This window comes from Ornithorhynchus anatinus, chromosome 18, assembly GCF_004115215.2.
Source record: "Ornithorhynchus anatinus isolate Pmale09 chromosome 18, mOrnAna1.pri.v4, whole genome shotgun sequence".
In the NCBI taxonomy this organism is placed as follows: domain Eukaryota; kingdom Metazoa; phylum Chordata; class Mammalia; order Monotremata; family Ornithorhynchidae; genus Ornithorhynchus; species Ornithorhynchus anatinus.
Genome location: NC_041745.1, coordinates 26,019,390 through 26,034,332, shown reverse-complemented (window position 1 = coordinate 26,034,332; position 14,943 = coordinate 26,019,390). Strand labels below are relative to the sequence as shown.

Below are 14,943 nucleotides of genomic sequence, written 5' to 3'. Positions count from 1 at the left end.
ATTTGAGTATTTTGGTGACAAAGGTGATAAAAGATTTTTTTTCCCTTCTCCTTCTTACACACCATTCTTTCACAACATCACACAACTTAATTGTAAATCTAAGAAAAACATGGGCCTGGGATCTCTATGCTGTCAACAGCAGCCTCATGATACAAACCACCGGTTTCAGATAACGGTACCATCTGTCCTGAAGGACACTGACAATTCTAGGGCCCAGGTAAACCAAAAGTAACCTTCATTTGAAATTCCATTAAAAACACATGGAGGGAAAAAAAAAATCAATGCTTACCAAATGGAAAGGGAAAAAAAATTGGTTAAGGAAAGAACTTTTTATTTTCAAGCTTCCAAGAGGGTATTACAAACAATGGAGAGTAAAGTAAAACTAGAAATGAAATACTTGACAGCATCCTTTTAAAAATTACAGCTAAGAAACCTAATAAAAAGTTGGATAAACAGTTACTAGAAATAAAAATTTTACACATATGATATTTGTCTGGGGTTTTTATTTCTTTAAAATAATTCATACAAATGGTTACAGTCACAAACATGATTTTAACCAAAAATATTGCTAGCCTACCACATTACCAGGAAGGAATCAATGTAGGCAATGAAATGCTGCTACTTTTCAGTAGTCTAGTGCCTTTTTCGCATACCACCAATAATATATACTTTAACTGGTGACAAAAAGCACAATGCTTGTTTATACAAAACCTTTTTTTTTCCTCAAAATCTCTTTGCAATGTTGTCTTCATTTTGAAATAAGGGAAATGCATGCCAAAATTAGGAGAAACGGTTTTTCTTTTGTTTACTAAATTATTCTAAAAAATAAGACAAGCAGGTAGAAAAAACAATGCACTGTGTGGCGTAGAAAGAAAAATGGGAAAAAATTCATTGTCCTGAGAAGTCTGCCAACTGCCTCGTTTTTGGGCATGTTTTAACATATAAAAGAAAAAAAAATTTATCTCAAAATTGGTTTGTTGAATGCCTCCCTTATGTTTTCTTTTTTGTTGACAGCTAAGCAAACAAACCCTTTTTAATGTTCTAAAAACTGTACACAGACAAGTACATTCATGATATAATTAACTACTAACTTCTCTTGCTTAACAAAGAACCCATAGGACACAGAAACAGTGAATCAGTCCACTGGACAGGGGACAAACTACGATTTTATACGGAGGAAAAAAAGTTTTCCAAATCTTCTTTTCATCTCCCACACCTTTTCGCTTTTATAACTGTATATTGGACCAGTTTCTAAAACAATTATGGTCTCCTGTAAGTTCATGGTTTTGCCTCTATTCAAAAATCCAGATTTTTTTTTTCTCACGTCATCTCTGCAGGTGAAATCTCCAATGTTGGGAATGCTATTTTCTTGGGCTACAATTGGTCACTTGGGTGGTCTCTATCAGCTTCTGGTTTGACAGTTTGGCTGGGGGAAGGAGCATGTGGAGGGTGAGCTACAGCAGGGAGGCCATGTGACAAGGACATTGCACTGGGGACTATTCCTTCCACTGCTGCAGGGATGCCAGCGGGAGCCACGCTTACGACCCCTGGAGGATATCGGCTGAAAAGTAAAAACAAAACAAAAAACACAACGCACATTAGGACCCGCACATTAGGACCCGCAGACCAGTCTGGACAGCCCGCTTACGCATGCCGACATCAACTCTGTCCAAGCTCTCCCAAGCTCTGCACACAGTAATCGCTCAATAAATACCAGTGATTGACTGACAGACCGGAGGGATCCTTCTGATGACGAGACAAGGAACGTCGTTACAGTGGTACGGTCCGGAACCACTACGGCGCTAGGTTCCGGTTAGCGTTTTCTTCACGGGCTCCACGGAAGTGGGGTTAAGTGCAAGAGGCCTCTCGCAGAATTATAGTTTCTCACAGCAAAGAATGTAAAATGTATTACTGTGCTTCCACGACCAGTGACCAAAACACACTAAATAAATGCAGGAGTGATGAACGGTTAAGGTGGTATTTTAGTGTTATCTTTCACATCCTCGTCAGCAAGGAGGCAACTTGTACTAACAGATCTGCCGTTTTTTATGTTCAGTACAGATGTGCTTTTTTCCCTACTAAATGGAAATGGGCTTAATCACTCTATCCAGTCAATCAAAATGCTTCAAAGGGAGAGAAGGGAAGTACTTAAGCCGAGATAAATTACTCGTTGGCTTTTAAGGCTGCAAAGTGCAGTGCTGGATAAAGAACCCTGTTGAAAAATGAGGGCCTAGGCCTAACTGGGCCCTACACATAGAGAGAAATATAGGATGACTGAGCTGGTCTCAAGAATCTGAGTTGGACCGTAATGACCTCTTCAAGGGAGAAGGTGAGATGAACGCTTACTCTTCTACTCTTCAGAAAAGAACATGCCAGAACCACCACAGTTAACCATTCCAGGACTCTGGCCTGGAACTCCTTCCCTCATATCTGACAATTACACTCCCCCATTTCAAAGTCTTATTGAAGGTATATCTCCTCCACGAAGTCTTCCCTAAGCCCTCCTTTCCTTTTCTCCCACTCCCTTCTGCATCTTCCTGACTTGCTCCCTTTATTCATCCCCCCTCCCAGTCCCCTAGCACTTACATACACATCTGTCATTTATTTATATATATGTTAAAGTCTGTCTCCCTCTCTAGACTGTAAGCTCATTATAGGCTGGGAATATGCCTGTTTATTGTTTTACTGTATCCTCCCAAGTGCTCAGTACAGTGCTCGGCATACGGTAAGCGCTCAATACATAAAAATGACTACCAACCCTCATGGCCAGTTGCTTTATGGAAACAAGGTGGTGTGGCATTATTCTCTCTGGCAGATCTGGATCGCAAAATTTCTTATATCAGTCATTTCCAAGAAGTTTGCTATCTATTCTCTCCAAACTGAAAGCCCTTCACTTTCATTGCTTGCTTGAATTGCTTCCCCCCAAATTCCCGATCTCCATCTCTGGTTCAGACCTGGACCAGAAAATTCCGGCCTCCCTTTTTGCTTACCTCAAATACATGGTGTTGGAGGTAGCAGAAATATTACTTGGTACTGAACATTGTGAGTACCCGAAAACTTTCCTTACAAAATTTGATTACAAAATGTGAGTGGAGATGGGTAAAGCAGGGTTTGGGGGGAACTCTGGAATTTTTGATAAAAATTGATAAAAGCTAAAATAGAAACGGAACGTTCATCTGTTGAAAGAAACTGTCTTACTTTAATATTAAAACAATTACAAATTATTTCAACTCAATCGACTTGATCGTTTCTAATTCTCTCTCTCTCTCTCCTACTCTTTTTTATAATGTAAAGAATGGAGGCCTTTGGTTCTTGGGACTATGTTACTCTATGGAAATAACCACATTCTGTTTCACCTCCTTATGTGCGACAGAGCCTGTGTCCAACCTGGTTACTTTGTATCTACCCCAGTGTGTAGAACACTGAACAAATACCTTATTATTATTACTACTTTGAAGATTTGTCATTTTCCTTAAGATGCGGGTGTCCTGCAAGTCTCAAGCTCCTCACAGTACATCAAAGCTGGGGTTGGAGGCCAGACCTTTCTCTGAGATTACCCTTACCACGGAATTTCTGTCCCCAATGCACTGTCCAATCGTGGCAATTCACTCCTTCTCTGTGACTTCCTTCCTGTGCCCCTGCTGCCACCCAACCCCAGGTCCCGGTCAAGCCTAGCCACTAAAAACTCCCATTCTGGACTTCTTTCTTTTTTCCTCAGAGAAAAGAAGCAGTGGGGCAACTGTAGCTCTTGGTATTGTAGAATTCCCCTTAGAAAAGCCTCCTTTCACATGCCCCCCCAAATACTCATTTTTCAAAAAGTGCTTTTCCCACTAATTTCCCTTAGGAAGAATGGATTTGGGATTTGTTATCAACCCTCAATAACTACCTTCCTAGATCCATGCAGCACTTTATTTTTAACCTGCTGTATTAAATATACTAGAATTTCTAAAAATGGGTTTAAAGCCCCCTCTTACTTTCAGCTAAAGTAAGCAGCTAAAGTAAGCAGCTAGAGAAGCAGCGTGGCTCAGTGGAAAGAGCATGGGCTTTGGAGTCAGGGCTCATGAGTTCGAATCCCAGCTCTGCCACTTGTCAGCTGTGTGACTGTGGGCAAGTCACTTAACTTCTCTGTGCCTCAGTTCCCTCATCTGTAAAATGGGGATTAAGACTGTGAGCCCCACGTGGGACAACCTAATTCCCCTATGTCTACCCCAGCGCTTAGAACAGTGCTCGGCACATAGTAAGCGCTTAACAAATACCAACATTATTAGCTAAACCACTGGTGCAAGAAAACCATTATTCACTCCCTGTAGGAACATTTCTCTTAATGTTTGCATAGCCTTACTAACAATATCAGAATAATTAGCTGTATTTTCATTAAAATAATGGCCTTTTTTGATCCTGCAAAATATTTTTCCCTGCTGACTTGGACTACCACTGCCTAATACATTGCTATCATTCTTCCTGCTTTATACTAGCAGGACTTCTTGGCGGTGTGTTTGCAGACCTGTGATTTTCTCAACTCAATTTGAGACTGTGGAGCCTACGTGATTTTCAGTCAGATTGCATTTACAATCTTCTTGTGCTTTTCCTAGTCGAAGGAAGCTTTCCTCATTAATGAGACTGCATTCAGGTCAAAATCCCTTACTGCTTTTAACATTTAAATTTCGGGAGTTTGTTAAATTGAATGTTGTTACATCGCAAAAGGAGACTAGGAGTACAGCAGGGGTCTTGAAGTTATGTATTCAGTGCGGCCTCAAAGAGTCTTACTCGGAAATCACATAAATTACTGAGAGTTGAATCACATTTCCCACTTGTTCTCAGCATCTTTGAGTCAATTCACTGGGGTCGATTCTTCCTGAGAGAAACATCCAATGCCTCTTGGAACAAACTAGAGAAGGGAGAAGAACCGCTTTCGGTCCCCTCTTCTCTTTATCAAGCAGGATTGGGGCTGATGAAAACAGAAAATAGCTTATCCAAGGCAGCACCTGCTGGCTGGCCCTTGGCCTACAAGTCACCTCCCTTCTGTTCATCCTTTCTGGGCGTGGTGGTCACAGACCTGAGGGCCCTGCCCAAACCATCTTTTGCCCAAACAGTGCCTCGAGCTGCTGTTTGCACATCCGTAGGGGGAAAGAAACATCCTTCTCCCAAATCCTCTGCCCAGTACATCCATGGAGGAGGATCTCTGTGAACCGACATGGCTCCTGCTCTTGCTCCTCCTCAGAATTACCTACACAAGACTCATTGGGTTTCCCAACTTCCTTAAATCCAAGAGAAAAAAGTAGGAACGCTTTACCATGTTCTAGCTGATTTAAAAAAAACATCATCAGCCAATGGTAACACTTACATGTATTACTTCCACCTACATCTACTACAGAACATTCACTTTGGGAATCTATGTCCAAATCGGAACTTTCTAAATTAGAATAGAGGCTCTTCTTATACTCTAATTTCAACACTGATTTTCAAACACTTATGCTAGAGACTCTCGTCTTGGAAAAAATAATGCAACTTTGGAAAGTGAATGGATTTCCTGAAGGCATTTAGTACACTTTTCCAAACGAAGCCTCAATGTCTTGAGTACCTCCACTTCAAAATATGACCAATTTGAATTGAGAGGTTTACTTATTGGAGGGGCATAAATTTTCCTTCAGTGTCTCCTTTCAGAATAAAGATACCTTTTTAGGAACCTCATGACCTCTCAATTGAAGTCAAGGGTAGTTTCAAAATTCCATAAACTACCTTTTAGAAAAACCATTTTCTTTCTTCAAACATGAAAGTTTTCTTTTACCCCATCTCCCTCTTCCCTCTCCTCATCCCTCTTCTTTCTCCCTCTCCCCCATTTTGCTCTTCTCTCTCTCTCCATCTTTTTTTATGGTATTGGTTCAGCGCTATGTGCCACACACTGTACTAAGTGCTGGGGTAGATACACACTAATCAGGTTGGACACAGTCCATGATCCACATGGAGCTCACAGCCTCAATCCCCATTTTACATACAAAGTAACTGAGGCACAGAGAAGTCAATTGACTTGCCCTAGGTCATACAGTAGACAAGTGGTGGAGCCAGGACTGGAACTCTCACCCTTCTGACTCTTAGGCCCATGTTCTACTCAGGAGGCCACACTGCTTCTCCTACATCTCTCCCTTCTCATCTTCTTTCTCTCTCCCCATCTCTCCTTTTTCTCGTCTTGTCTCTTTTCTCCCCCCTCAACATCTTTTTCCTCTCCCATATTGTCTCTCTCATCTCTTTCTTCTCTCTATCCCGTTATCCTCCTCTTTCCCCTCTCCACCCTATCCATCTTCTCCCTCTCCATCTTTCTCCTCTCTACCTCATCTCTCTTCTCTCCCTATTTTGCTCCTCTCCACCCCATCTCTCTTCTCTCTCCCCATCTTTCTCCTCTATCCCCCATCCCACTCTTCTCCCTCTCCATCTTGCTCCTCTCTGCCCCATCTTTCTCCTCTCTATCCTATCCTTCTCTTCTCCCTCTCTTCTCTCCCCGCCCATCTCTGATCTTTCTCTTCTCTCTCATCAAATCTCTCTCACTCACACCACCTCTGCCCTCCCACAACCCCACCAGCTTTTCCCCCACCCCCACTCATCCTCTCCTCTCTCTTTTTCTTCCTCCTCCTTGCACCTGGCAGACACTAGCAACACATGCTACCAGACACCAGAGACGGAAAAACTTCCTTCAGCTCCCCCATCCATAAACTGCAGTTTCATCAATTGCCACGACAGCTTTATTGCACCACTTATCTGTGGGCATAACAAGACTCCTGCCAGGAAGTGTACTGATGAGGGACTGGTATATAGAGAGGCAGATTTAAAAGCCTCAGCTGTGAGGTCAATTCAATTTTACTCATGACAAAATGTTACCATGGATTCAACTCCTGAAAATATACTAAATTTAAAATTATATGCCTTTTATGAATCTACAAATCAAAAAGGTACATCAGGTGGGCCAGAAAAAAAAGCTTTCACTAGCGTTAAAATTATACAACTGACACACCACTTTGATTTTTACTTTAGGTTTTGCTCTTAAAGCCATAGCTAATTCTGTCACAAAGGTCTACAAAATTCAAAATCATAATTTTCTCTTCCTAACTGGACCATCACTGATAAAGAATGTCTCACTTGAATTTATTAAAGCAAAGATTTGAAAGGGAGAGTTACTGCAGCTGAAAATAATTTTAAAAAACTTCTAACCCAGCCCAATAAAACCACTCTATAAATGTTGACTCTTTCCATTTCTAAACACACAGGCTCATGTAAAGCACAGCTTTCATGATTCAACTATGGCCAAAGGGAAACCTTGCTTTTGTACTGATGCAACCCACTTAATGCATGGGGAACAGCATATTCATTCAATACCAAGTATTATTAGCTCCAGAAACAGGAACATAATGCTAATATTGTGCAGTAATGGATTTAAAATGGCAGAATCCACTGGCATCATTTTGGAAGGGAAATGAGCCCATTCTGAAAGTTTGATATTTTGAAAATTTTAGGTTGCCCAACATTTTGTTTAGGCAGTTTTCATAGGCTAGTTTTATTTCTTCTTTTAATCTACTCTTTATTTGGGGGAAAGGTTGATTTTTTTCAACCAAGCTGGAAACTGGAATTACTTAAAATCCACAGTTAATGGTTAAAAAGCTACAACACAGATAGGGAATATAACAAGAGCGCTGTATGATGTTTTTTATAATTAGCATTTTAAAAAACTATATTTTCCCTAATGTGGCTCATAAAGTAACTTAAACAATGAGCATTTTTTATTCTGAACGGGTGATGTCAATATGGGATTGAAGGAATCCTGTGATTCCTGCCACAATACACTTACCTGTATGCAGCCCCATTAAGCTCTGGATGAACGACTGCAGGATCCATGCTGGCCCAATGTGTAGCTGCAGTCAAGTGATCTTTATTAACACAGTTTTTCAGGCTGTCCGGAATACGACCTTGGAAACGTGGGGGGCAGGGAGGAGCAAAATGAGAAAAAATATTCATTTATAACAAATACCACAATCGCTTCTCTGCTACCATTACACGGATTTGGGTTCAGAAAGATTGATGATGCAACACAGCCTCAATCTTTCATGAGACCAGGATGAATTTCTGTCTTTCCTTTTGTCTTTACAGTAATTCAATCGATCAATCAATCATTTGGATTTACTGAGCGCTTGCTGTGTGCAGAGCACTGTACTAATTGAGAGGGCACAATATAACAGAGCTGGTAGACATAGTCCATGCTCACATCAGTCTAGGAGGAAAGAGACATTAACATACATAAATAAAGAATATGAACACGAGTGCTGTGGCGCTGAGGGAAGAGTGGATAAAGGGAGCAAATCAGGGTGATGCAAAAGGGAGTATGAAAAGAGGAAATGAGGACTATCAGGGAAGGACTCTTAAAAGATGTGCCTTCAGTAAGATGGGGAGAGTAATTAAGGTCTAGATTCCTTTTTAATAAAAAAATATATATGTGTGTTGACTTGTATAATTGCTTCACCTTGGGCATAATTTTGGCATTACAACAGGGATGGGGCTATTAGGTGGGTCATTTAGGAATTTGGCCTAGCAATTACGGGAGGAAGAGAAGAGGACATCTGACAATGGCTCTTACTATGACCGCACCCTCCCAAGGGTGGCATATAATAGACAGTCAGTGAAATTGCTCCCTTTCCTTTCTCCGCCCACCTCACTCCAGCTTGTGGAGTGGGGCTATCACTGCTTACAATAATATGGCACAAAAACAATCTTTCATTTCTGCCTCAAAAATAAGGGTAGGGCAAATGAGTGTAAATACCATATGACTGTGGCAGCATGACTCACAATTTTTTCCCTTAAAAAAAAACAACATTGCAAAGAAAATTTATCTTTGCGTAGAAACACTTTTTGGTCCAAAGCTGTTGAGCAGTTTAACATTTTGGAAGGCCAAGGTTTAGAAAGTGATTGAAGTATTTTGGTTCCTTCCTACCAATTCCTTATCTCTTCGGTATTTTTAAAAGGCTTCTTCATCCTTTACAAAACAGTGCAAAATTCTTAGTGCAAAATACTCAGCAACTGTTCATTTTGCTTTACCGTCTTCTCTGCAATGAATTGCATAGGTCTGCTTTCTCCAAAGGAGCCCAACTATTCTATTCCAAGCACTTATCAACTCTATCGTCTTCTTCCTTTACACTGACCTAATCCCCCAATGCTGCTGATTAGATCACTGAAAAACTCCTCCTTCTCTGTAGTATTAATGTCTTAAGTTAACAGATGGATCCTGAAAACAAATCAGACTTATTCTCAAACTTCATGCATCAAGGGTCTGCACCTTACTCTGCCTCAGGAAACATCCTGAAAAGCCACTGACAGAGGAAGACTTTTTAAACTCCAAAAAAAAAAAAGCTGCAGGCAAAGGGCAAATGGGGCTTGGTTTGAAGTCACCTTCACATTTGACGGTGACAGGTCTGACAGGGACGGACTACAAGTGATGGCAAGGCATTCTTGTCTATTCTTTTCTCCCCATCTACACCCACTCTCTTGGACAACTCAATCACTCCCATGGCTTCCATTTCCACCTGTACATGGATGATGTCCAAATCGCCAGCCCTGACCTCTCTCCCTCTCGGATAGTCTTGCACTTACCCTTGGCTTCAAGACATCTCTACTTGGATGTCCTCTCATCACCTCAAACAACATATTCAAAACAGAACTCCTTACCGCCCAAACCGTCCTCCCCTTGACTTTCCCATCACTGTAAATGGCAACCATCCTTCCTGTTTCACAGCCCGTAACCTTGGCATTATCCTAAATGCCTCTTATTCAACCCATATACTCAAGCACTAAGTCCTGTCATTTCAATCTTCACAACATTGCTAAAATCCATCCTTTCTGCTCCAGCCAAACAGCTACCACGATAATCCAAGCATTTATCCTTACCCATCTTGATTACTCTATCAGCCGCCAAGTGGCTATCTCAGTCCACACTTCACTCTGCTGGCTTGATCATTTTTCTACAAAAACGTTCAGGCCACCTTTCCCCTCTCTGCAAGAACCTCCAGTGGTTGCTCATCTACTTACCTATGCATCAAACAAAAACTTCTTGCCATCGGTTTTGAAGCACTAAATCACCTTTGTCCCTTCCTACTCTCCTAACGATTCTCTTATTACAACTCGGCCTGCACAATGCACTCCTCTAAGCAGAGAAGCAGTGTGGCTCAGCGGAAAGAGCCTGGGCTTGGGAGTCAGAGGCCATGGGTTCGAATCCCGGCTCTGCCACTTGTCAGCTGTGTGACTGTGGGCAAGTCACTTCACTTCTCTGTGCCTCAGTTACCTCATTTGTAAAATGGGGATTAACTGTGAGCCTCACGTGGGACAACCTGATGACCCTGTATCTACCCCAGCGATTAGAACAGTGCTCTGCACACAGTAAGCGCTTAACAAATACCAACATTATTATTATTATTAATGCTAACCTTCTCACTGGATCTCGATCTCATCTATCTCACTGCTGACCCCTCGCCAACACCCTGTCTCTGGCCTGGAACACTCTCCCTTCTTTACATCTGGCAAACAATTGCTCTCCCCACCTTCGAAGCCTTATTGAAGGCACATCTCCTTCAAGAGGTCTTCCTTGACTGAGCCCTCATTTCCTCACTCCCTTCTGGGTCATCTCCACTTGCTCCCTTTATTCACCCCCCCCACACCCAGCCCCACAGCTCTTATGTACATATCTGTAATTTATCTGTTTATATTAATGTCTGTCTCCTCCTCTACACTCTAAGCTTGTTGTAGGGCAGGGAATGTGTCTGTTATACTGTTATTTGTAGTCTCCATATGAATCAATGCCTAATCACGGCAGGAGAGTTTGTGTACGCTGATGAAATTTAGAGCTACGCCATATAGGCCTACCCATAATTGAAAGGTCTCAGCCAAAGTGTCAGACAGTCAATTTACTTGTGCTGAGCAGCAGTGGCATGGGAAAGTCAAATGTGGATGACCAAGTGATCAAAACATTGATCAAAGACAATGGCAGAGACTCAAGTTTTTTAGTGCGCAGTAGAAGGCAATGGTAAACCACTTTCATAGTTTTACCAAGAAAACTCTATGGATACAAAAACCAGAATGACTTTAGAGCAGAAGATGGGATGTTCTGGAGAGGGTGTGTCTGTGGAGTCGCTATAGATTGGAAACGATTCCACAGCATTTGAAGACAATTCTCCCAAGTACAGTGGCCTGCACACAGTAAGCACTCAATAAATACAATAGACGGATTCATGGAGAGGTGAGGTGGTGCCCCTCAGCAAGGCAGCAGAGGCTTTTGTTCATTAGGTGAAAGGATACTGAACTAAGCACTCTGGAGACTGAACTCGTTGTGGACAGGGAATGTGTCTGTCTGTTGCTTTACTGTACTCTCCCAAGTGCTTAGTAAAGTGCTATGCACACAGTAAGCACTCAATAAATATGACTGACTGAATGAAAAGGATGGAGTCTTCTATGTGAAACTGTGAGTGATAGATGGTCCTCAGTCCCGTACAAGCCTTTAAGGGCTGAGAACCTTGAGCAAATGACCTGCTTAAGACAGCTGCTTACCTTTGGCTCCCTTCCCAATCCCGTTCCTTTCCTTCTCTCCTCGCAAATTTTATCTTCTAAAAGTTCCTTTTCCCCAAAGCCAGGTCCCCTTGATTCTTACCAAATGACAAGTAGAACTAGATTATCAAGGTGATAAAACTGTACTAGGGCTTTCATGGGAGACAGTGGAAACTCCATTTTTGGAGGTGTGACCGCAAAGAAAATGAAAAAACAAAGCCAGGTAATCCATGGGCCATGATTGGTTCAATTATTCAGCTGCTTAGTGAGAAGCAGGTAAGAAGCAGAAACTTAAGAGATATAGACATGTTCCCTTCCCACAATGAGCTTGGCGACGGGAAGAGTCGTTGATTTTTTTTTTCCAGTGACATTTGTTAAGCGCTTACTATGTGTCAAATACTGTTCTAAGCACTGGGGTAGATACAAGTTAATTAGGTCAGACACAGTCCCTATCCCACATGGAGCTCCAGTCTAAGCAGGAGGGAGAACAGGTAGTTAAACCCAATTTTACAGTTGAGGAAACTGAGGCACAGAGCGGTTAAGTGACTTGCCCAAGGACAAACACAGAGCAATCAATTGGCAGAGCCGGGATGTGAACCCACAAGCTCTGACTCCCAGGCCTATGCTCTTTCCACTAGGCCACGCTGCTTTCTCCATAATTTGAAGCTATGTACGTAAGCACTGTGGGGTTGAGCTAATATTTGAACTTCTCCCCCATGGACTAGGGTGGATTTTTCAAATGGGAGACTGAGGCATTGTCAGAGATCACAGGAAGCTATCTGCTCCATCCCTCATGCATGGAGTGCTGTTTTTAACTGAGAAAGAGCTCCAAACCCTCATTTGCCTTGCTGATATTTCTTCTTTGCCAAAGACTTCATGTTCCTTTTTATTCATCAATCCTCACAAAATTGGGAGGCCTAAGAGAGTTTTAGCCTTCAGTCTTTTGGTCACATAGCACATCACTGAGAGGGAGGGAGGCAAGGTGAGAAACTGCAGGCCCTGGCTTAGCCCACTGAATGCACTGCCTTCTGAGCAGGGAGAGGCTGGGGCTTCGGGTGAGAAGATCTGTGTCTTTTCTTCAAAGGAGGAGCTGAGCCCTTCCACTTCCCCACAAAGGTGCTAATTGATACTCCCAAGCCCTTCTCCCATCAGAAATTATTCCCAAGATTGCCATGAGGGATTGGATAACCAGGTCCAAAGGTTCTGGATTTCTTTTTTTTAAACTCTGCAGATAAACATGGTTTCTTGAAGTCTTTGAGTTATATTCCTAAAGTTCACCTTAACTCAATTAACTGCCCCCACTTCCATGAACTCTCCAGGTAAACATCCCCAAATGGCAAGGGGACTTTTGGGGTCCAGCTAGCCAGTCTTCCATGGACCTTGTCTGCTAATTCTGTTGTATTGTCCTCTCTCAAATGTCTGGTACAGTACATGTTATAAAGTAAGTGCTTAATAAATACCACTGATGGATTAACTGATTGAAGGAGGGTGCCTGGAGGCTCAGAGAACATTTTCTCCTTCCATACCAATGTGTTCTGGAGGTACTACATACCTTAAGATTCAAGCCACCCGCAACCTCTTTCTTAAGCAAGATCCCAAGATTTGCAATTCTTGCCAGTTTTGAACAAAGGACTTAGCAAATAACAGTACATTAGACAATCCCCATCTCCTATAAAATCCAGATCTCTTGGAGTTATTTTTTTTTCCTTTTCCCCCCACTTATTTCCCATTTACATTCCAAATGAAATACAGTAAAGATTCAGTAAACACACCGGCAGCAGGTCATACCTGTAATAGCTCTACGGATTTCTCGGGCTGCCTCCTCCCGCATCTCGATTGAGGCTTGTTCACTGTACCAAGCAGCGTGTGGTGTACAGATCAAATTTGGTGCATCCTTCAGTGGACCCTGACTAAAACTAAACACAATTTTATGATAAAATCAAAACAACCATAAAAGACACACACACATTGGGAAGATGGGAAAGGGCTTATCCTTTTTCAAGGAAAATTTCTAAAGTATCACTTGGAAATCTTTCGATTCTTACAGGTAGCTCATTCAAAAGCAGTCCCAAGGAACGAAATGCAGCTTTAGATGGGGCTCCTTTGAAATTTGCTACTCTACTGCTACTCTTCTTCGGAACAAATACAATTATTCTCGTTAAATTCACTGGGCAAACCGCAGTTAACAACCAGCATCTCGAAACCTTGATTCTTTTGATACAAAGTGAAATGGTTTTGGAGAACTGGAACTTTGAAAGAGATATAGCATTTTTCCCAAGGATATATAAATTGGTGGAAAAACCAGGAACAAAACCTCGGGACTCTAAATGGACATTCTAACTCCTAAACCGTGCTTTCTCCTATCTGTTTTTCCATGTGTCAAAGAGAAGATGAGCATGAGCAATACTAGTATCTCACCAACCCACTCAATTCTCATCACAGATGCTCATTCTTTGATGGGAAATGTGGACAAGATGACCATGTCATTGGAACCAGAATTGGCCATTGTCCAGTTGGAATTATTCAATTTTTAGACCTGCTCTAGAGCAGTTTATATTGCCTTTAGGGAAGCAGTTACATACTCTGTTCCATAAAATTACATTCAGTTTCCGTAATATTTCTGCAGGAAATTAATCCTGTGGTCTTATTTACAAACTCTACAAGCCTGCCGAAATCGTTACACTTAGAAGTAAAGAAATGCAGTCATTTGTTGATTATGCAATACCATGTGAAATAAGGCTTCAAGAATTAGCATCTAAGGCTCTTTTAATGACTTTAAGAAAAAGAGTTTATTGTTCTTTATTACCGATGAATGAATTTAGAGGTGCTTTTATAACTACAACTTAGCCAAATGCAACCCAGAATTCTACTGATCAAGTCCCGTGAGTTGCTGCAGTTCAACCAATGAATCGGAAGTCCTGGGCTGTCACCTCGAATCTTCTGTTCTTTCAACGAGGGAATTGTGATTTAACTACAGTAATATGCACTATTCTACAAGAAGGCAGATTTGGAAAGGAAGAAAAGTTTCAGATATTAGTGTTTGGTGTGAATGGGGCTAAGTTTAAGCCAGGAGTTCATAAACAACCACCGGGGGAAATGACAGCTATGTGACTGGGACTATTTTAATGGTCTCATGGGACACCAAACTGAATACAGGTGGTGAGGTTGTTTTTACTCTATTAAGAATTGAAATTTGGTGACCCTATAAACCTAACCAAGTCCACCTTATCACCACCACCTATTTTCCCTCAGCTGCCCCTCTAAGTAAAACCTCCCTGACCCTGGCCACGCTTAGAAGCGGTAAGAAATCATACTATGAGATGCCAGATGCTCTGGAATTTTATGCCACATGGTGTTCTCCTACACTGA

The 14,943-nt window shown here is 41.8% G+C and overlaps 1 protein-coding gene across 8 annotated transcripts in view; it reads right to left on the bottom strand.

Annotated features, from left to right (window-relative positions):
* Positions 1 to 483: 483 nt before the first annotated feature.
* CTBP1 (C-terminal binding protein 1) overlaps positions 484 to 14,943 on the bottom strand; it is a 330,982-nt gene continuing 316,522 nt past the window's right edge. For all 8 annotated transcript variants that reach the window (XM_029083107.1, XM_029083106.1, XM_029083109.2 and 5 more), the window contains 3 exons: positions 13,363 to 13,490; positions 7,838 to 7,955; positions 484 to 1,561 (listed from right to left, as the gene is read on the bottom strand). In XM_029083107.1, coding sequence (XP_028938940.1) covers positions 1,375 to 1,561; positions 7,838 to 7,955; positions 13,363 to 13,490 — 433 coding nt within the window. In that variant the 3' untranslated portion in view covers positions 484 to 1,374. The remainder of the gene's footprint in view (positions 1,562 to 7,837; positions 7,956 to 13,362; positions 13,491 to 14,943) is intronic.